Source organism: Ambystoma mexicanum, chromosome 10 (assembly GCF_040938575.1).
Source record: "Ambystoma mexicanum isolate Mex_15411 chromosome 10, UKY_AmexF1_1, whole genome shotgun sequence".
Taxonomy (NCBI): domain Eukaryota; kingdom Metazoa; phylum Chordata; class Amphibia; order Caudata; family Ambystomatidae; genus Ambystoma; species Ambystoma mexicanum.
The window spans coordinates 826,547,100-826,571,210 of NC_090932.1; the positions used below are offsets into that span (position 1 = coordinate 826,547,100).

General features: G+C 41.5%; 1 protein-coding gene across 1 annotated transcript in view; it reads right to left on the reverse strand.

Moving 5' to 3' along the window:
* The window catches only part of SI (sucrase-isomaltase), a 1,019,699-nt gene that overhangs the window by 252,390 nt on the left and 743,198 nt on the right, over positions 1-24,111 (reverse strand). The window contains exon 50 of the mRNA XM_069618482.1: positions 8,759-8,927. Coding sequence (XP_069474583.1) covers positions 8,759-8,927 — 169 coding nt within the window. The remainder of the gene's footprint in view (positions 1-8,758; positions 8,928-24,111) is intronic.

A 24,111-nucleotide genomic window follows, 5' to 3' on the forward strand; every position in this document is an offset into this window, starting at 1 on the left:
TGAATGTGAGAAGGTGAAGTCTGTAGCAGGTAAATGGAATCGCAAACAGCCTGGATATAATGGCAAACAGTCCAGAAAATCCTCAAATCAAGCAAAGAATGCAAAAGAAGAACTGTCATGGAAAGTCAAACTGGAAAACATATTCGAAGAAAGGCAGCAAATAAACTTAAAACGGAGAAACGAAATGAAGTTGATTCACAACATTCCTTCTCTACAGACAATAACTTCTGATGACATTGCAATCGTCGAATGCGTTGATGAAGAAAGAGCTAATTGTGTTATTCTGCATCTTTTATCGAATTTGGTTAAGGAATTGTTCTTAAAGGAAAGTAACGAAATGTTAAGATTCGGTTTTGACCTAAGAGATGTTGACACACTCAAGCTTCGACACCAAGAGCTACAGGTGAAAGACAACTGGCAAAGCGTGGAAATTCGTAAAGAAGTGACCATATTGCAAACGGAGAAAGTCACAAATGCCAAAACATTAGCAGGCATAAGAGGGACTTTTGACTGCCAGAGTAAGATGAGCAAAGGCAAAAGTAACAGTCGGAATTACGAAGACACCACAAACGATGCAAATGAATGGGGCTGGCTACCTCATGCATTGAATAACTCAAGGATTGATTAGCTAAATACCACTGCGAACACTCCAACAAGCATCTTGATTTCCTGGAATAGCAGAGGCTTTCAACAGCTATTTAACAATGAACAGCTGCAACTGAGTAAAGCTCAGATAATTTGTCATCAAGAGACATGGATAAGATCAACACCGGCTTGCGAAGGCTATGAAGTACTGGTAAATCCTGCACAAATAGGATGGACCGGAGGACCATATGCTGGGGTTCTCATACGTTTAATAAAGGAAAGCAAATTGAAAGTGTTGAAATGGGGAATCCTTAACCCATACATATTGTGGACAATATTACAATCATTGGTAGGGAGAGTATGACCAGAGTGCCAATTGTAATATTAAACAACTACTGGAATCTGGCTAAAGTGAAAGCGAGCACAATAACAAACGAAGTAGCTGCCTTAATTGACAACATGCTGGTACAATTCCAAAGTCAGAAAATACTAATATGTGGAGATCTGAACATGAAGTGCCTCGATTCGAAAGGCAATCCATTCAATGAGGCAAATAGACCAACTGATACAAATAAAAATATATGGACCACGCTAATGGAGAAAAGAAAATTCCATATGCTGAATGGTCATACAGAAGAAGACGTCCCCGATAAAAAGACTTGGTCCAATGGAAGTTACTCATCCACACTAGATTACATCTGGATAACAAGGAATCTTCTAAAAAAAAGTACAAAGGCTGGATGTAATATCACAAACGACTAGTGATAATACTATGCTAAAAGTAACATGGAATGTCTCATGTATGCAGAGTACTATCTTATTTAATCAACCATTGGAAATCAATACAGGAGGTAACAGATCGCAAAATGACATCATATGATTAACCGATGCCTATAAGGGAAGGAGGCAATTTTAACAAGTAGACACCTCTTACCAATTTCTCGTAGCATCATATAAAACAGTAGAAACTGGATTTAAACTGCCCTTATTGAATCTGTGGCACAAATACAGTAACACCCTGGTAGAACAACGGAAATGCTTAAGGAAAGCTCTAAGACTTATTCGGTAAACAAAACTGCAATTTAACAGGAGAAGATATGAAACGGCTGTTAAAGAGCAGGAAACAGACATATAAAAATTGGATGATCAGTTTCAGAACACTGCATGATCAGGACCAAAGCGAACCTATGATCAGAGAAATGTCTAATAAGAAATGTGGTCAATCATCAATAACATCACGTCGAATCAACAAAGTCGTCTCAGTGCAATGTTTCAGAGGCTAACTCGCTGACGTATTACGCAGTAGTTTTTGGAAGTAACAAATTCCAGCATACTGGAAAACAAGATCACACACGGCACAAATGGGCGGTGGAGGCTAACGTGTCACATATTGAATGTTTAATAAAGAAACAAAAGAATTCAACAGCAGCCGGCCCTGATGGATTACCTAATTTGATACTAAAGAAGAATCCAGAGGAATGGACAACATTTATGTTAAAAGTCTTTGAAATCATCCAAAAATGTGGAAAGCTCCCAAGGTCCTGGACCAAAAGTATCATAATCCCAATCTTCAAAAAAGGTCAGAGACATGTCCCTGCCAACTATAGGCCCATTGTTTTATTAGACATAATTGGAAAGATCTTTGTTTCTAGACTTCAAGATCGATTAACGCATTGGGCTGTAAGTGAATCAATAGTGGACCCACATCAAGCAGGCTTTACAAAAGGAATTAGCACAGACCTAAACTTATTCATAGTATCACTGCTAAAGTTGGACACAATAAGATCTAAAGGCAAACTATACATATCATGTATTGACCTGAAACAGGCTTTTGATGGAGTCAATCATCAAAAACTGTGGACCAAACTTCGGGCCCGGAAATGGCCGGAAGACTTGTTGGGCCCAATCGAGGCCCTACATGAAAACACTACAACCTGTGTTAGGCTGATAATGATCATTAATGGGCAGAACGAGAAGAGAGACAAGTGCTTTGACTTGAAATTTGGGCCACTAGAATAGACTAGAATGGGTCAAGGCAATAAGATACCTGGGGATCAACTTAAACACATCAATAGCCAAAAAGGCCTGGCAATTGGAACTTATCCAAAAGGCAAAAATGCTAGCCTGTCAAAGCACAATATTGAATTCTCGGTATGGCACATTTTTGTTGAAGCCACTGCAGACATTTTATGTGAATAAGGTAATACGAATCCTGACCTTTGGAGAAGAAGCCATGGTTAATTTACCAAGAGAAATTTAGGAAATTTTGAAAGGAAAGTTTTTGGAAAAAACACTAGGTCTGCCTAAAAGCCTGCCAATGATCCTAATTAGAGAAGTGCTTGGCTTACAATCACTACAGTCAATTGTTCTGAGGAAATCCTTGTGTGCACTAAGAAAAATAGCAGTAGAACAACTGGTACATCATTCTAAAATAAGAGGGGAATGGAAGAGGTTCCAGGACATTGAATGATTAGAAGAAAAAGTGCAGCAAACATTTAGCACACTTAGATTCGTCAATAAAGCTACTGATCGACAATCCTGAGAAACTTAAAGAAAAAACAAAGAGAACCAACAAGGTTGACACCATGGAATCAAAAACATTTTTGAAAGGAACAAGAAATCATAAAACACTTCATCGGGTGAGAAACACACATCCTCGATATTTAGAAAAGTCCCCAAGTAAAGTCCATTGTGACAAACTGCTAAGATTCAGACTGGACACATACTCCACCAATGCTTATCTCCACTGCACTGGGAAATGTGGGATAAACGACAGGCATTGCAGATTCTGCAACAACATAGAGAGCTTGTAAACAGTCCAACTTATATTAACCTCATTCCCAGGATTAACTGAAGACAGAACCTTGTTCCTCTCCAAATATGTGGAAACCTGCAAAACGCAATCAGCAGACGAATGATCAACTTTGTTTTTCAGTGATGTGTCTGCGCAGTAATTAATGTTCTTGAAGCAACAATGACGGAAGTAGATAGTTAATGTATATCTGTAACAGGAAAAAAATATTAGTCTGGTCAGGTGAACTGAATTGATGGGACACATTTTAGGAAGTTATGTAACTGTAAAATGATTAAGCGCCAGGCTATTATTGAAGTCTATGTAAAAAGGATGAGTATACTCGTCCTTGGTACTTAAGGGGTTGAATCAAATAATGGAATTGAGGAAATGCGTTAAAAGTTTGTAAGTAAACTAAAATGAAAAACACAATAGTACATTTTTTTTTAAAGACTGAAGTTAAGGTTGAAGTATGTGAGATATTACTGAAGAAATGTATAGTGGTATGGGGGAAATGGTATTATTGATGAGATTTGCAGGGGTAGATTTTTGGGGCAGCCCAGGGCACTTGGCTATGTGATCCCTAGCCAGAGTGGGGATGGGCAGTGGACGGAGGATATACATGCTGATATCTTTTGTTAAGTAGCAGTAGTAGTAATTAGTTTGTAGTTGAAATGCAGATAGTGGGTCAGGCCATTGGCTTACGATGCTTAAATAGGTGGAAACAGGTGAGGTGGTTCATTTGCATATTTTTTTATGAGGATGACCAAGAAGGACTAATTACGTGGGTGTTGGGAGAAGCAATGATGTGGCGAGTCCAAGTTATGCGACCAGGAGTATTCTTAATGGTGTGTGCCTGGAGTTGGCCTACATTTGTCAAGTAGACACTTTCAAGGTGTGAAAACTGGAGCTGGGTGGAGGAACTATGTGGCAGTTTCTTATGAATGAAGGACACACCAGAGATTAATTAATAGTTGGTTGGTATGTGAAAGCAAAGATGTGTGGCATACTGGTTTTGCAAACCCTTTATGAATGTGAATGAAGAAATGATGGTAATTTTTGTCATGTTGTTTACAGTGAACAGTTCAATTTAGAAGTTGTTTGTGAATTGTACTCTGAAGTTATGTGTAGGGTTATTTACGAAATGTATAGTGTATGGGGTAACAATATTATTATTACGGTAAGGTAGCTTTATGGGGCTGCATAGCGGACTTGGCAATTCAAACTCTAATGAGATTGGGGATGTGTAGTGGAGGGCGTATATTCATGGTGATATGTTTTGTTGAGTAGCAGTAGTAGTGATTAGTTTGTAGGTGAAAGGCAGGATAGTGGGTCAGTGCATTGGTGTATTATATTGAAATAGGTGAAAACAGGTGGGGTGATTCATTTTGCATGTTTTTAGATGATGATGGCTAGGGGGGACTGATTAAATAGGTGTTGGGCGAAGCAAGGGTGTGGCAGGGCTCAGTTATGTGACTAGCAGTATTCTCAATAGTGTGTGCCTTGAGTTGGCCTACAGTTGTTAAGTAGATGCTTCTATGGTGTAAGAAGCTGGAGCTGGTTGGAGCAACTAAAGTGTCAGTGCATTTTCTTGGAGCTATGTTGTCTTATCACGTTATTATGCAGTGAGGACACAACAGAGATTAATGAATAGTTGATATATGAAAGGAAAGATATGTTACAATGGCAATGGTGTTAATCCCCATTCCCATTGAGTCCTATAGTCCTATAGGACTCAATGGGAATGGGGATCATGGAAACAACGGCAAATCTCGTAATGCTGCCGGTGTTTCCTCGTCCGCCTGCAGGAGTCGGGATCAGGCTGTCCGGAAACAACGGTGGCAGCGGGTTTACCGCCACCGTTATTTCCAGACCGCCTGATTTGTAATGAGGCCCATAGTCTCTTTTTCATTCAAATGGCGGTTGTCATTATTTGTTATTTTTTCTGATGAGAGATGTGCTCCACTTGAGCATAATCTCCTGTCAGGAATAACAAAAAAAAGAAAATGATTCACATCTCAAGCAGATTCCAAGTTGCAAATCACTATTACGGCTGGGCTGACCTGTGGCCACAGGGTTTTTCGTCCTGCAGCCTTGACTGAGACCCTTGTTTCGCTTAGCCCTACAAAGCCTGGGCTGGCGGTCTATTAAACCCTGTCTCTGACTGGGCATGGAAGTTATATTATATATTGAAAATATAAATAAGCACAATGCTTGACCTTCACTACCCCATTTGTTTTGCACAGCTTGTTTGTAAGATGCCATCAAGAAAGCAACAACAACAAGTCATAAGAAAGGATCATCTGCAAGGAAGTACATTTCTACAGCGTAAGATTTCAAAAAGTAGTTTTGTTAAATTTGTAGATATAAATCCTGTCAATAATACAATACCTATTATGGATAATCATTTTGAAAATGTACAATTTCAAACAGGAGATGTACCAGCAGAATATAATCATGGAACCGAGAATGTTTTTCTTGAAAGAAAAAATGTATCAAATGTGTTACTAGCTAGTAAAAAAAAGAAAGAATTCTATAAGAAAAGGTAGCAAATGTGCTATTAATTTGAAACAGGAATAAAGAAATATATAGGACAATGTATTACTCTCAAGTTTTTACAAATCTTTGGAGAAGTGTGAAATCAAAATCTAGATATGACGTAAAGCGTTTTCTAAAGTTATAATTAAGAAAGCTTTGATATGAAAAGAAAATTGTTCATTTTCGTGTTGAATAAACTTGAGAAATTACTAAAGGTGCTTACACCATTCTATACAAATATAGAAACAGTTGATATACTTACAGTTGACAACTTGTGTGATGTGTTTGGTGGAGAGTGGGAACACTCTTCTGATACAGAAATATTTTTTAATGAGGAGAGTTACATTCAAGCAAAGAATGTTCCCCTAGCTATTGATGTGAGTGGACGTAGCTATGAAGTCTGAAATGATTTCCAAAACAGAAGAAATTGTACAGTGTGGAAATACAGAAATGGAAAGTGTAGGTCAGATAAAAACAAAATCAAAGAAACACTGTGAGGTATGGACATGCAATGTTTTGTGCAACATCAATACGTTTTCCTGTGAAGTCTTAAAGACATTTTTGCAGGAAAGAAGGCTATGGACGGCTGCAATTATAGTGTTTTTTGTCGAAACCTTACAATCGCATAAAAAGACATTTAATTATTTTTCTAAGATGTCAGCCCATCTATAAAGATACCCACACAATTAGCATATACAGCATGATCTATTCTCAAAATAAAATGTGTAAATAAGCATTCAAAAAGCCAGTACACACAATGAAATATTAACATAGACTATGTTATTTTGACTTGATATGTGTCTATCATAATTAGGGCAATACCACCATCTTCTCTAACCAAAGGATGGTATGTACAGAAGCCCATTCAATGGGTTGTTATGATTCTTATTCTGGAACAACAGTATAATAACCATCATTGTTTTTTTTTAATAATAATAATTTGGCAACTGAGTTACCATCCCTGGCAGCAAGTGTCACATATCTTATTGACAGTAAAAAGGTATGCGACTGGTATGCTACTGTTTGCAGGTGACGTAGCACTTTCATGAAATATTGGTCTCCACAAGCAATTTAGCAAGTTTGCTCCATTCTGTACTGAAAAGATACTCAAATAAAATGACATTGAATGAACTCAATACATTGGCACTACCTTGATCTGGCAGGTAAAACATCAATATTGGGCATTTTGATTACATGTGTGCCCAGTTCAACCATAATTGTTAATGGAAACCACAAGTGACTAAACGTAAGTACATTTTGCGAAGGCATCTAGGGACTACATTGACATTGACATTTTCATTGCAATATGGCATGCAAGCGATCCAACCCTCAAAAGAGAATTATGGGGGAGTATAACAATTATTGATTTTTTTTCTGGGTAGTCTCAATTTTTCAAAAACTCATTGATTTCTTCAAACTGAAAGTTGTTCGGTGAATTGAAAATGAAGCATGTCTAAAAATAGTTATATTCTGGCTCAGACTTTGGATTTTCCCAACCTTGCTTCTACAAGGAAGCCCTAATGGATGTAGCAGAGACAAAGGTGTGTCACCAGCATGTTAAACTAAAATGAAGGATCCGAAATGTTTGGCATTTGGGAGTTAAAACAGCCACAATGTTGAAGCAGCCAATTCCACTGGGGAAGGTGGCTTTCCACAACTGGTTAATTTATGACTTAACAGAACAAAGGGAAATTCATACAGAAAGGTATGCCATGAACAATTTAATTTCATGCTAGAAAAATATTTAGAGCAAGTTGAACCTTTTTTTCTAAATCTCTTTTTCTTAAATCCCAGACTTTCATTATCCCCTTTTTATTTGATGTGCATACTCTCTGTTGTTGATATTATGTGAACATTGTATTGTTGCCCATGCAGTCCTAGGGCACCATGGGTTGACACACTAAGAATTGTTTAAATTGTATCAATGTGTTGCATTTAGATGCACTTCCTGCATTACTACATTTACATTCAATTCCATGCTTTGACCAAGTGTAACCGTCTTCATCCCATTTCAAAAACATTGGTTGTAAACATTTCTATTTTCACAAAATCGAGGCCAACCAAAGGTCCCTAGGCATGATTTACAAAGTATAGCATTTATCGTACACATATTGAGACATGCAGTATTTGCTCATACGGCTGGCTATAACTAGTTCCTCTCACTATTGTTTGGCTGACCCAGCATAAAAACTGGGCCGCATAAAATTATGCCCAGCCAGACATAGGCAAATCAATACATTTTCACCACACATTCCTTGTTTGTCCACACATCTAACACCCTTAAAACAAAATAGCCTTTTTATTAGCACAACTCTCGCAAACCTTCACAGGCTATGTTGTAAATATACATTTACATTCATGAACACAGTTTTAACTTTTGAGAATACACATCAAGTTATACTTTTAGAACAAATACGTATCTCCTATACTCACACCCATTGGCACTCCCAAAACCGTCAGACCTTCCCCATGCCATCACTCATTTTCACACATCCTGCAGTAGTTTACATCTATGTAAGGTTAAGCACATGTGCATTTCTTTACACTCAATGTATACTTGCACTAAGATTGGAATTCGAGTAAGAAAAAAACGCTCTTTTGTTAGTCAGGCACAACTTACTCTGGCTTAAGTTACTTCTTTTTACAGAATGTAGTCTTAATTACACATGGAGAAATATTTTGTGCGTCAGTCCCATTGAAATTAAAGAGTGTTAGATTGTTTAACTCACAAATTCAGGCTAATACTCTATTCAACCAGTCAACAAACGCGTTTCAATACATTGGCATACATTTTTAAAATGGCCATTCGTGTTTAAAAAAAAAAAAAAAAAAGTTTTTACTCACGCCAGGAGGCTGGTCTTTTGAAAACATTCCCCAGGTATTCCAATTCAAATCTTGCCTAAATGTCCTGTGCTCATTTTCTCCAAATCCATAAATATATTCTGATGGTAAACGTGTTGAAATCTGGATAAACATGTCTGTGAAGGTGAATCCAGGTAGCTGAGAGTCCCATCTATAAAATAATCACATTTTTACAAAAAATAAACCTGCAACTCAACAAAAGCAAATGAGCCGATCTCAATGGGCATGAAGCGCCTACATTGGCCATTATCTTTTTGTGAGTGTCTGTGACTGTTGTGTCAATCAGCTTTGATCCACTGCTTACCTCTTTTTTTAAATTAAACATGTTTTATTGATAGTTATAGTTTAAAACACAACTGTTTAGATTCAATAATAAAACACATAGTTCGGAGCAGTCAAATAAAAAAAAACATGGTGTTGAGCATTAGATCGCCTACGTTGCCCCATTGACCCACATGAAATATGGAACCGAACATTTCCCCACCCCTTAAGCCCTATATCCCACCCATTTTGGCCACAGATATAGCAAATATCATGTCCAAATGTGCCTGTATTTCGAGTTCAGCTACATACGGTATGAAAGAAGGTTGCAACTACTATCTTGCATCGATGGTGTGATGGATCTGGAGTATCATCCATCCTATGGAGCATGTATCCACAGTACCCCTAATCAAATGTTTCAAATAAGAATGATTACCAGTTGCATCTCATTTGGGAATGCAATACACAGTGCTCGGTAAGTGTACCACATGCATGTATATTTGTATTACGGACGTCCATTTGAAATCCTAGTCTTTTTAGCAAGAGACAAAGGTCCTCATTCCGAGTCCGGCAGTAACCCTGCGGTGCTACCTGCAGGTTGACGTCATACTCAGAATGATTTCGTAGTGCCTGACATCTCCGTGCCACTGGGGGATTACAACCCCGGCGGCCCATAAAGTCAGGCGCCGGCAAATTGTCATTCCCAATTCCCATAGAGTGTAACAAGACTCTATGGGAATGGGGAACACGGAAGTCCCTGCACTGTTTTTAATGGTGTTGGTGGTTCCGTGACTGTCTGCCTATCGTGGCCGCTGTGCCCGGCAGGGTCCGTACTGTTGGGCACAGCGGCTCCGGCAGGCAGACCTGTAGTATGGCGGTCTTACCAGCAGCGTTGTTTTTATTTTAGACCGGCATACTTATAATGAAGGCCAACATCCAAGTTTAAGTTGGTTAAATACATACCAATTCCAAATGAATTGTAATGTTATTCAATTGTTAGTAATTCAAAATATGCCTGAAGGTCTAAGGTTTGTCTGTGAAGTCCCATATATCTTTTGGAAATAGTTTTCGTTTTTTGTTCCACACAACTGTATTACATAATTGTAGATTTTGCTAACTACCACTACAACATACATAGAAATGTCATTGTTCACATTCTGCTGCACCTGCCCCACACAAGTTCAATCAACATTCTATTGTCAGTGACCACTAATTGGTAACGGTATAGTGCTTCTTGCAACAGTTTTCTCTCAAAATAAACGTTAAGAGACATTTTTTGGGAATTGTCTTATATGGAAATTGCACTGTGAGGAGTGGTTGTGAGGTGTGGTTCTCACGCAGGTTTCCTATCTACAGATACACAATGTTTGTGGCAGCATAATAACTCTATATAATGGGGTTCAATCCAAGTTTCCCAGTACAGTAACAACGGTACCGGAAAGCTTGCCATTGTTAACGTACCGGCAAACCACGAGTTCTGCTTAGGGGTGCCTTTTCACTTGCCAGGTCTGACCTGGGGGGGCGGACCGGCACCCGCGAGCAGACCATGCACCGGCACCATTCTGAATGGTGCCGGTGTATCCGGCCTCCCCATTCCCATTGAGCACTATAGGGATCGAATGGGAATGGGGAGCATTTTTTTCCAGCGCCCAGGAATGGCCAATTCCCGGGTCCGGCAGGGCCGTAATGACCTGGTAATTGCCCATTCCTGGGTGGCAGAAAAATTATTATACCGGCGGTAGCCATGCCTGTTATACTGGCACGGCTACCGCCGCTATTGTAATGAGGCCCATTGTTTATATAATACATGAGAGCATGCAATACCAGTACAAAAGCCATACATTGATTGTTATGACAACACTACTGTCCTGTAATAAGAAAATCACATGACTATTGCCTTGTGCCAGTTTACCATTGAGTTCTCACATCACAACGCCTGCTGCTTGGGCTAGCACAGAGCAGAATGCCAGCTGTCACTGGATCACTTAAATGGAACTGTGACAAACTTTTCAAATTCCTTTCCAATAAAATAGATTTCTGTGATGCTTTTTTTGCACTTTTGCAGTTTAACACGACAGCAAAAATCTTGATATTACTTATTTTACTTATTTTAAAGGTGCATTTTATTAATCTGTTTAAACTATTTTTCTGCAACTCATTAGAAGTGCACATTAGTATTTTTGATTTAATCTAACCAGATTCTGCACTGATTGTGTGTATTGGCAACTGGTAAGATCTCTTGCATTATATTAATATTAATACAATTTCACATACTATGGATACAAGGGATATTGCAAATCACCTCCGAGTTATTCGACCTTATAAAAGAACCCGCTGAATTAAAGCAGAAACATCTCTTCTTTTCCGAGAAATCATCTACATATTGCTTCTGGTCACTGTTCGAGTTTACCAATTGTTGTGGTACCGTTTTCTACTTCTACTGTATTTTTGTCCCACAATATTGGCATGCATTATCTGGCCACTGGATGCCATAATTATGTTGTCAGAGGAACATTAAGAGCTTACTTTGATTTTGTTACTGTGCTGTGAGTCTATTGTCATGTTATAGATGATTAGTTCATTATTCCAGTCAATCCATTGCTGTATTCCCTGTAAACTTTACATTTTCTAACATCAAGACTGATTGAGATGTCAACAAGTGTGAATGGCCTGAAATGCTGTTCTTTAATGGTATATATTGTTTGCATATTAGTATGTGCTAATGCACTGTTTAATTGAGTCCATGCAAATGAGATCCTGTCTGAAAAATGAACTACTAATCGTTTCGAAAAAGAGCCTCTTCTATTGTTTATTGGTGTTCTTGTATTACTTGTTAGAATACAGATTACACATGAGTGTGGGATCCCCTCTGCTGAGAATGAACATGCTTCACATGCCCTGTTCTATGGAATTTCTTCCACTCAGGAGTGTCTACAATGACGTTTTAGCTCACTGCACCCTTCACAGAGAAGACATATCCATTTGCAAAACAGTCTGGTACCAACCAAAAGGGCAGCCCAGCACCAAAATGCTAAGACATTCTCCTCTGAGCAAGAGCAACCCTTGACACACGTGTTGGCCTTTTTGGATCCTCCCATGTGGGCACCTTCCCTTAATACAAGTGATTTGGCCATGTTTGTTCTCAGTAGAGGGGCTCCCAGACCTGTTTCTGAATTTTTTAGGTACAAGGGCAATCCAGGCGTGCTCACTGTGCTTAGAGAAGCACAACTTTAGCTCACTGATGAGGGCAGACTAGGCCGAAACACGTGTCTGGTTTTTCTGTTGGTGCAGAGGAGAATTACCTAGCAGTTGGGTGCTGGACTTCCTAAGTGGGTGAGACCAGACTGATATGCATATAGATATTTCTCCTCTGTGAAAGGTACAGTGAGCTAAAACGTGGTTGTAGACTCTCCCGAGTGAGAACCTTCCCATAGAACAGGTTATTTGACCATGTTTGTTCTCAGTAAAGGGGCTCCCAGACCATTTTGTTATGTTGCAATAATGACCTGGGCCTTTTGGTCCTCTGATCAACTTAATGAAGTGGCATAGAAATGTATTCTGGGCCCAACACGGGCCATACACTCCTTTACATTAGATGCCTATTCTTAAGATACAACATGTTGGAAAACAGGGAAAATAAATCCACAGCACAAAAGGGGGGCAGAGACATGTTCATGAACGAGGAGAACATTGTTGCCATGCAGAAACTACGAGCAATCAATCACCCTGGGACTGGTCTCCATACACCCGCAGAACATCGGTCTTATACCACCCAGAACAAGGGACTGTGACAGTACAACCTGTGTGCAGAGGAATTTGGGAATGTGGGAATTAGGAGGAAGCAGACATCAGATATAGCACTCATGTGGGAGGAGAAGGAACACTTGATTTCCAGGTGGCTGTTGGAGAGGAGGTGATAGGCTGAAGAGGGGTGGAGGAGAAGAGTTTGCGATTGGTGCAGACATATTGGGAGCAGGAGGTGGGGATGAAAATCAGGGGACCTGGAGAAGAAAAGTATCCCATAGGGTAGGAGGAGGTATGCCCCAAAGATAGGAGAAATAGATACCACAGAGGCTGGTGGAGAGATATCCCTGGGATTAGAAAGATATATTTGCTAGAGTTTGATGAGAAAGATAGGTCAGTGATTGACAAGAAAACTCCGAATATGGGAAGAGGAAAATCACAATTAGAGTTAGATTAGAAGTCCAGACAGTCTGAAGCAGAGAGGGAAGGTACAGTACATATGAACTAAACCTTGCTGACCAGTAGGGGTATTGGAGGTGGGAACACAACACTGAGGTGTCAGAACCTAAACAGAAGGAAGGAGATAGTCGTGGGAGCAAGGCAGAGTATGCACAGGATGGGAGGCCAAAAAAGGGCCTTGAAGAGGGTAGGAACTAGGGAATGGCCAGCCCATATTGAGAGGTTAACATCCCCTCCTCTGGCTCCCTTGAACCCCATTAAAATCTGTATGAAAGTGTACAGTGTTGCCCTGGTGACCACATCCCTGCAATCAATGGACACCCTGATCTGAAAAGAAACTGGAAGAGGCCCATCAACACTGGTGATCTGTTGCCATTAAAGAAAAATATAACACCACCAAGACCGCTGCATTGGAGGTTTACAATTGCCTCAGAGTAAAGACAAGACAACCATGCGCTGTGGATTGCCACGCTAAGGATCCAGACATTGAGACTGTGTGATTTACAAAATGAATGACTTATTACCTACTTGTTTCAATCTAAACAGAAGACATTGAAACATTTGTTTTGGCTTTTTCTTCAGCCCATGGAAAATATGCCACATTTTAAGCATAAATTGAACCCTTTTATTTCTGTGCTATGGATAAAGGACCTCAAAAATATCATACAAATCTCATAAAATCTCAAAATACCTATTGGTCTCCATTCAGCTTAATGTCATCAATGAAGTGAATATCTCATTTAAAATGTGAGGCTGTCTGAGGAATAATGGTTTTATTCCTATTTCTGCTTTGATGTTTAGTTATTTGTATTAATGTTTTTCCAAAATACCATACATGAAAAGGGTATTCAATTACATAAGCTCCCCTGCAGTGCTGAAATTGGAAAATCACTTTGTTATCAATTTTTCACTACATATAGGTAAAACATTGTTTTTTCCCTCTTGGATACAACACACTCCACGTGATATACAATGGCAATGTCCTGTAAAAGGAGATATCCCCTATATTTGATTGAAAAACATGTGCTACTATATGTTTGGGCTTGCGTTACTAACATCACTTTGTATTAGCGTATCCCTGGCTGTGTTTGAAAGCAAAAAGAAGTAGCAGCAATGTCCTAGTTATGCCATTGAGGATGTGGCTGTAGCCAATCATCAAAAAGGGCTGAGCCCGATGGCTATTGGCCTTTGGCCATGGGTAGTTGCCGAATTATTAAAAACGACTGAAGCCCTTAACACCTGCCTAGTAACTAGATTACACCAGCCATGCTATTTGCAAGTGGCCTTTGCCCATTCCCCCTTTTTTCCCTCTACTTTAATTCGCAAGGAAATGCTGATGGTCACACCATGTTACTTTCTATTGCTACAATAATTATTAACGATCATCATTTTTGTGAAAATGCATTGTTTTCCGATTAGTGCAGGAATGGGAAACTGCTTGACTATTGAAAAGTCTTCCAAATCCCCCTAGCAACTTTCTATGGGCCCCCTCCTTCTTTGTAGCCCCGTTCTGTAAATCCTAATTGACCCTCTCCTATTCTTCCTTTCACTAGCGTTCGCATTGAGCCTCTTTTTTAGCACTTCATGCAATGTTCCCAAAGGAATTTCTCGGTAAAACGAAAATGGTCACACTTGCTCATCTTTAATTCTCCCACTTTACATGTGTTCCTTTTCCCCCCTTCTCACCTCTACCCTGATGTATCCATGCATGAGACAGAAAGGTGGCATCTGGTGAGTAACGACTGCCTTCCCACTCAGGTTTTCCCTAATGTCTGTGCACCCCTCGGAGCCTGCTCAAATGCCCGTGGTGTAATGCAGTTTGCATCTGTTTTCCTTCGGGTCTGTTCAATAAGACAATGCTTGGCTATGGGTTTGTTCTTCAGATAGCATCTGCTTGTTCCACCGATAGCCTGGTGTCCTGTTTTTCAGGAGCTGGTGTCGGAGGCATTATCCCCAATCCCCTTCCATATCACGGACCTTTGAGAAGCACGTAGAGCACAAGATGGCTGCTAGATGGTTGCTGGGTAGTAGAGAAGACTTAGGTTCTCCAAGTGAAGACTCAGAGATGCTGGTAAGCTTCGGGCGCAGTTGAAGAGGAAGGATGCACCACAACCGGTGGTAGCACGTAGCAGTCATTCTGCACCACGTAGTTGCAGAGTGGCATATCTTAGGAACAGAACTTCCGTATTAAGGGCTACTCACGGGGTGGTTAGTAAACCCTGCAGTGTTGGCAATGTATGGCACAATTACGGCAATTGTTTCTTCTATTTGTTTATTATTTGACCGTGCTTTCTTAATGAAAACTTCTCCAACCAGCTAAAACAGACTCTTACCCAGACACGCCAACAATAATGACGGATTGAGCTTCCAGTCAACGTATGTTTTAATGGATGAAAAATATCTGTTTTATATATAGCCGTTAAACACGGCTTAAACATTGGACCATTCTTTCCATTTATTTATTTATTTATTCTTTAATGAGATACAGATTGAAAGTAAATTCAAACTTTACGCATAATAAAACAATTTTCATTAATATCCTTAAAACAGTACACGAATAGTATTCAACAAATGTGCACACATATACAAGAAAGAGAAAATAAAAAAAGAAAACAAGTGAATATAACATGTACCAACATGAGGATGTGGAATATCATTATTATTATTATTATTAACTTGACCCAAAATGCTGTGCAGGTTTATACACTATACATGGTAATATGCGTGTTTACAATAACAACTCACATCAAACTCATGTATACAGCTTAAATCCGAGCTATGCCAACGACAAGTCCACACTGACCTATATTTTCTTCACATTGAGGATCACAGGTTGCTCAAATCAATGGGCCCAGATTTAGCTTGATTTTTAGCCATACATTGTAAAGGGCTATGAACAAATGCATATTACAAGTATTTGTACAATGTAGCCAGAAAGGCATTTCGCAGATAAATTGGGGGGTTATGTACAAATTCACCAAGGTGCAGTAATATTGTACTAGTTAGTGACTGGCATTCCTTTAGGAGATGTTTGGCTGTCTCCAATCATTCAGGTGACTTACAAAGGCGACAAACTCGCTCAGGGACTGGGATATTTTCCCTTGCTCCCACAATCCTCAGAGTAGGTAACTGTTCCAATCTAAATAGGGTGATAAAACATCTGAGTCTTTTCGTAGGGCAGAGCTTCAAATAAGCTTGGGGCTTCATATAGGTGTGCAATCTGTATTTGATGAAATGATAGCTCTTTAGAGTGCTCAAGTGTGAAAAGTTCTCGAGCCGATCCCAGAGGTCCACGCTTTTCCCAAGTGCTTTATGTACTTCCTTAGTGTAAGCTGCCCCTCTATGTATCCAACCTATGTCAGCAAGAAATACAGTCATTGCTTTAAATAGGGGTGAAGTGGTGTGTTTTTGACCACCTCTTGATGTATCACAGACAATAGATGGTTTGAGCAACAACTAGTCATTTTGAGGTACAATCCGGCTCCCTTTTTGAGTACCGTGGCTTTTAGTGATGGAAGACTCAGTTCCAGTCTTATCAAAGCCATCGGTACTCCCGGGGACAGTCCCAATATTGAATGCTAAAATTTACCTTCCATCACTTGGAGCCAAGCTAAGTCAAACGAGAGGAGGGCTACAAGGCCATAGGTGATCATGGGGATGAACACTTGTATGTACAAGTGCCGTGTCCCCCAAAGCGTAAAGCCACCCTGCTTATTAGAGAATGCAGCAATCAATGCAGTAACTTGCGCTGCCCTGATTTTGCGACCTTGTCTACATAAATGGTAATCGCTATTGGGCTCAATTTCAACTCCGAGATACCGATAGGAGGGAGCATAAGGTATATTTGTTTTACCCACCATCAAGTTAACTCGGGAAACTCTTTTCTCGGTGAATCAGAGCACTTTAGTCTTGTCTAAATTAATGGTCAGATCATTCATGCTAGCATATTCCCATAAGGTGGTAGCAGAGCGCCGTAGCCCACTGATGGTGTTGTCAAATACTACTAGGTCGCCAATTTTAGGTGGGCAATTGTCAGTTTCGGCTAGTACTGCCGGGATGTCGTATACATAGAGGTTGTAAATCAGGGATGCAGCAACGCATCCCTGCTTTACCCCCCTATTTTGGATCACTTTTTAGTCATGCTGCCTTCTTGGTTTAACCTAAGGCGGGCAGAAGTGTTTGGTGCAGGAGTCTCAGGTAGTACAAGAGACCTTCCAGACATCCCAATGCTTCAAGTTTCAGTGGCAGCCTGTCTCTAGGGATGGAGTCAAAGGCAGCCTTAAAGTCAATATATGGAGCATACAAAGGTGGCTGCCCCTTAGAGAGCGCCCGTGTGCGAATTATGTCCATTACCATAAGGTTGTGTGAGGTGGAGTAATCCTGCCGAAATCCACTCTGGAATTTACTGAGTATATTGGCCTCACCAACCCATTTCTGTATTTCGCTTAGCAACAATGAAGCAAAAGGTTTACCTGATATGTCCAACATGGCTAAGAGCCTATAAATGTTGGGATCTGCATGATTGCCCTTTTTGAAAATGGGGATGAGGACTCCTGTTTGCCAAGAGTGCGGGATTCTCCCCTCCGCTAAGACCTTTTCAAAGAGAACTGTAAACACCTCTGCCCAAAATTCGGGGTAGTTCATAATCACTACGTTTGCCAGCCCGTTCGGGCCAGGGGCTCTTGAGGACTTGAGAGTTTTAATTTTGTTCCAAATGACCACAGGGGAAACTTCAAAGGGCGGGTAAGTAGGGGCCTTAGACAAGGGTATATTAAGAGACTCACTCTCCCCATGATTACATTCTTCTAAACATTTTACCCAGGTCTCCTCGCTAATAGGGTTAACTAGTTGGCCTCTACCGTTCTCCCTAGTCTCATTCAGCAGGGACCAAATGCTGCGAGAGTTCCTAGAGCAAATAGTCAGAGAGATCTTTGGTAGGCACTATTTCTCTCAGCCATTTTTATATGCATAATGCTCATTTTATAGCTGTATTTGGCTTTTCCAATCCTCTCGCAGTAAAGGGTTGCAGGTAAATGCAAGGTCTTAATGTTAAGAATTTCCGCTCTCAGCCCTCTCTTAGCATCTCTGATTCCTTTGTTGTAAGGTTGACTAACGCCCTCTGTTCTTAGCATATAGCTCACTTTAGTCACAGCATGTTTTCCAGAAAATGCCAGAATCCATTCTTCAATGGCATTGAGAGACATGCTTTTGAAATCCAGGGAGTTTACAGAGGGAGTGTTTTTGAGGGCTTCCGTAGCTAGTCTAATGTTTTTTTCTGACCATACAATTCTTGAGCCTGCACTATTGGTGTTCATTCTGCCAATATTCAGAATGGGAGTGGTATGACTAGGTAGTCGGAGAAAGCATTGGAGCATCGCATGATCACTCCAGTTATTATTAAACACTTTCATGTCAGCAACATTTGTCTGCATCTCAGGGCACATGAATATGTAGTCCAAAGTGCTGGCAGCTGACCCGTTTGTCTAAGTATGTTTCCCCGGCCTATCACCGGACGTGCAGCCGTTAATCATCTCAAGATCCCAAAAGGCTAAACAATTGTAGCCAGCCCAACCCTTCAGCCTCCCTTTTCTCATGGGTATTTAGACAAGTTGTACTGAGGTTAGGGTTAGGTGATACAAAACCCTCCCCAATCATGTGGCAGTTGAAATCCCCCATGACCGCCACTGCGGTATTACCAGGTTTCATTAACCGAAATGACATTAGGGCCTGTAATGCTTCTTGTAAGGATTCACTAGTAGTAGCTTCTGGTGGATTGTAGAGGTTAACAAGGAGAAACCTAAAAAAGCAGCTTTCCTCTTCATACTCAACCTTCACTGCCATGAGGTAGTCCTCAAGTTCATAGTGGACCCTTCGGGAAACCATTGTGTTTACCACCCCAATGAGCAAACTGGCCAAAAGGGCGGCCCTTTGTGCCCGTTTTGCAAAAGATTGATATACAACAAAACCATCCCATAGCAGAGGATCCATTGCCCAGGTTTCTTGAAGACAAATACAGCTATGTTTACAAAGAGAGTCAACGAAGCCCTCTGCCCTCAATAAGTGGTCAAAGCCTCTGCAATTCCAAGTGAGAAAAGAAAAGGCTCAATGATTGTGTAGAACCCCCGGGAGGGATTCCATTAGCCACTTTAGCACTTGTTGGACTTCAGCAAGTTCAAGATGTTTCACATCCGCTTGCTTAAGACAATAAGCGCAGAAACTGGAGCTGCAGTGTCATCAGGGCAAATGTTAGGATCAACTTCATTCAGGTCCACATCAATGTCTACGTCGACAGCCCTAAATTCTTCTTTGTATTTCCTGATCAGCCGTGCTGTTGACAGAAAGGTACAGTGTAAGGCAGAGATGTAAGGGTTTGGACCTAACAGAGGTTCTACAAACATAAAGTCGTCTGATTTCAATACTCGAAGTTGGGGAATACAATAGAGTCTGACTAATAGCTTGATCGCGCAAGCCAAGTGTTTTTGCCACTCTGATAAAGGTTCTTAATGAGGCAGATGCGGTTCACATTCATGTATTTAGGGTCATTCCCAGGTTCAGGATGTGCAGGCACCGATAGATTTCCCTCTTGTGCGGGTGCTGATGGTAGTTCAGTGACTACTGGTGAGCTAGGTTCCAGTTCTAGGTCCAATTCTTTAAAAAGGTCATCGTCCAAGTCTAAGTCTTTCAGAAAGTCCTTTTCCGCATCCGGGCTAATGGGTTTGTCTTCAGGCACCAACCAGCCAGCGAGGGAACCTTTGGCCATTGGCGCCAATGCAGCTGTTCTGGCTAGTTTCTTCTTAGCTTTTTTTGAGCATATATCTAGCCCTGACCGTGGCTCAGCATTAGGGGGTAAGGCACTTATTTTGGATAATTTATTTTTAAGCACCTTCTTCGCCAGTCTACGTTGCTTCCGTGAGAAGAAAACGTAAGGACTTGTGTCATCTGAGGGTCAGCAGCATTCTCTTGGGGTGTATCGTGGTCTCCAACACTGATTATGGTTTCTGATGGCTTAGCTACAGCGCCTTCCATATTATCCTGGTCGTCACTTCCTTCCACAATATGTAAGGCGCCAGATAGATTAGCTTCCGCCTCTTCGCGAAGATGATCCTTCTGGTCTAGTGCCATGGTAAGGGTGTTGGTGTTAGTCAGGATACGACCTGACATTTGAATTAAAATCTTGAGTGCAAATTGTAAGGCAGCAACTGATGACTGTAGTTCGGCATTCTCGGTTGAGCCAGGATTTTGGCAGTCCAAATCCACGTCCTCTTTGTCTGGTGCATCCTCCATAGTTGCCAATGCTAAGTTAGGGGAAGCAGACAAACGTCCGCTGCTTCCAATGGAGTTATGTAGTCCAGGAGGAGTGCTCATATTGCTTATGTTATGGGGTAATGAGCCACTTATTATCGTCAGAGGGGTGTGAGATGCCATCCCTCTCTGGATATTTAGACACAGGTCTAAGAGGGAATTGTTATCAATGTCATCGAAATTGGTAGTATTCATTAGCATGCTGCCATTAGAGCCTGGGACTGCGGTTTCTTCGATAGTAGTTGAGTTTGTTTCCGGAGGAGGATTTACTGGAAAGAACTCGGTGATGGCAACTTGGTCCACTGGCTTGGCATATTTCACCTTCTTCTTAGGCTTGCCACCCTTTGTGTGAGTCTCCATATTCCCCTCTAAAAGTAGGGTCTTGGTTTTCTGCAGGTTGTAACTCGAGTGGGAGGACTTTTTCCCTTCCTGCATATCAGGGGAAGGAAGGAGGTCAACGGCCACCAAGGTTGTCTATTCAGAGGAAGGGAAACTTTCCCGTACAGGGTTAGATAATAAATGTAAGGGTTAATGAGAGGTGGTTATTATTCCCTTCAACCACGGGATGATAGGAAAAGATGAACTACAAGCCTCAGGGGCTGTCCAAGTAAGTCCTCACACACAAAGACCGGAGAATTGGACGAACATCAAAGTATCGAGGCACCCAGGATCAAAGGCCGAAGCCCACAGTCTCCTGAAAGTGTGACCTATAGGTCAGGTTAAATGTGTCTTACAACTTCTGCTCTAATGAGCCAAGAAGGTGCAGTAACACGAGGCCCAAGTACTGCACCCCTGGACCACACAAGCCAAAGTAAATAAGGGTTGCACACAACAAGGGTCAACAGGAAGCAGGGTCTCATCAGGTATCAAGTATATCAAGTTATCTAACTTAGCACTCTAGTTGTGCTACACTGACCAATTATTGTGCAAAATGCGTCAGGAGGAGAGGTCACAGGATGGCGGCCAGATAGCGTGATAAATAGCCCACAAGCAGCACGCTCCCGGCTCTTCACTCACCTCCTGCAATGGCCCGAGGGGGCCCTTGCACAAGAAAGGCCAACTAGTAGGAACTAGTAGGGACACGGGGCCGCGTTGCAGCCGTTCCGCTGTTGCACCGTTATTGTACTGCAGCTGCGGCTCCCGTTGGCGTAAGACCACAGAGGAAAATGCCGGATCTTGGCTGATGCTGCTATGCCAGGAAACTGAGCCGCGAGCCGCGAGTGCACCAGCGGCGCCGCGTTCCTTCCACGTCCGCGTCCGTGTTCAACTGCGAGAGGAAAGAACCCTGCAACGTGTCAAGCGATGTGTCGAGACATGTCAAACCACACCCCGATGCTCCGTACACACAAGCACAAAGCAGAGGGCGCCTCATATGTTACTATGTCTCTGCATTGCACTTCTGAACCCATCAAAAAAATGTTGTTTCAATGCTGGTTTTTATCGCTTCATGTGAACTTGTTTCCAAAGGCCCTACAATCGGGGACGCTAAAAATGAGATTATAGTTTTGCTTCTGCGCACTTTCTGAATATCAAATACTCGTTTAATTCCATGTTTACTCATGCACCACTCTAATTACACTCTCTACGTTTTTTTGGATTCCCTACAGATTTATATTTTGTTTGGGGAAACACACTATAGTTGCAAGCAGATAGTTTGGCACCTTTCATGCCCGTATTTTGTAGGACTGAAACGACTGTGCTCTTGTCTCCCAAAGTGTTGCGCTCTTGTCTCCCAAAGTGTACGTTTTGCTTAGTTTCTGTAGACCACACATCTCGTGCAAGGTACACGGATAGTGATGATGAATATGACAAACCATGCCTGTTGTAGAAACTGATTATCAGCAATGTTCGTGGAACGGAGGATACGCAATAGGTTTCGATTTCCAAGACGAGCAGTAGATTCTGGGCATTTTGGAGCATGCGTAGTGGCAGTACAAATCTCGGGTGCGTGTTGTTTCTCCAATAGTCTGATATTGGTATGTTAATTAGTGGTTCTTTAGGAGAACATTAAGAGATGTCGCTGAGAGTGCACAGGTGAAAGCAGGAGCTGACAGGTGTTGTTTTGAGAATGTAGGTCTTGTTCCAAGAAAATGCACGTTTTTGAAATTGGAGCACAAGTTTAGGGAGACAGGGGTGAGTATTGATTATGAGCTCCCATTTTTCTTGCTGTTAAGCTTTGTCCGACAGTACCGTGATTTGGGATCTGGGAAGATGTAATCTGTAGAATCAGAAGCCGACCAAAGTATCAGAACCTCATAGCTAAGGATATGTACAGCATTTTTTGGAGAAGAGGTGAGTGATTTTGAAAAATTGACTTTAGAGGCTCAGTATTACCGGCTCAGTGCCATATAACAGATAGAAGCTAGGCTTGTTGCCGGTGAATTAACTGGTTGGATCTGGTGGACAGCCCTTCTCTGCAGGGATTTGGTTGGGAATGATAGGGAGAATGGGACTCATTCCGAGGCTGGCGCTATCCATGGAGTAAATAGCACCATGGTAAGCAACCATGGAGCCATTTACTCCATGGAAATCCGGCATGGTGAATGGAGTAATTACCGGTCCATTCCAAGGTTGGAGGGACCGGTAATTCCCCATTCACCATACCGGTTCCCCATCCCCATTCCTGCCACCATAGGGCTCAATGGGAATGGGGAAGGAGTAAATTACGGCACCGTAAATTACGGTGCCGTAATTTACTCCAAGGTCCCTTTGCGGGTTGGATTTTTAACGCCTGCTAAAAGCAGGCGTTAAATGCCAACCCGCAAAAGGGAACTCGGAATATGGTGGTAAGTGTTAACGGTCACCGTTGCCATTAACGGTGACCGTTAACCCTTACCGCCAGCCTCGGAATGAGGCCCAATGTTTGGAAGATGTAAACCTTGATGGATCCTAGATGTACAGCTACAAGATGTAGTCAAACCTTGATGTATGACCGTTCATTCTGCTTGACGTTCAGAAGGATGGCTCTAGGCACGAGTAAGACGTTGCGCTGGTGATCGGAATGACCCCTGTAAGTGGAATTGTGTAAAACATTCCAAACATGTCAAACCTTCTTAGTGCATGAAAGGGGACTGGGGCGAAATTAAATGGGGTGAAAAAATGCTTCCTTTTAAATTTTTTCCTTAATTGGATTGCCCTGCATGAAACTTTACAAAGCTACTAACCACACTTGGATTATTGTTGAAGAGCATTGGCAAAGTGTTTTGGGGGCTGATGTGAAAATAAACACTCTCTTATTGCAACATTTTGCAGAAACGCTGATGGTTGATATGCATCTTAGATGATATATGCAGGTAGTGACTGCGTCCAGAGCATGCCTGAAGGCTGTCTCCAAGTGGTGCCCATTGGGCACATATAGTACATACTTTGCCCTGAGCAGTCTCACTGGACAATTTGGGTGTTTTTATAGCATTGGGGCATGGTCTAATGGTATGCCCACACTGGACATCGATTATACTTGCCGAGCCAGGAAACCTGACACTCTACTCGGGGCCATAGGTGAGTACACTCTGTATGCCCAGGGGCCAGACATAACATTGGGCAGCGTTGTTGTATTTACAGTGCCTGGT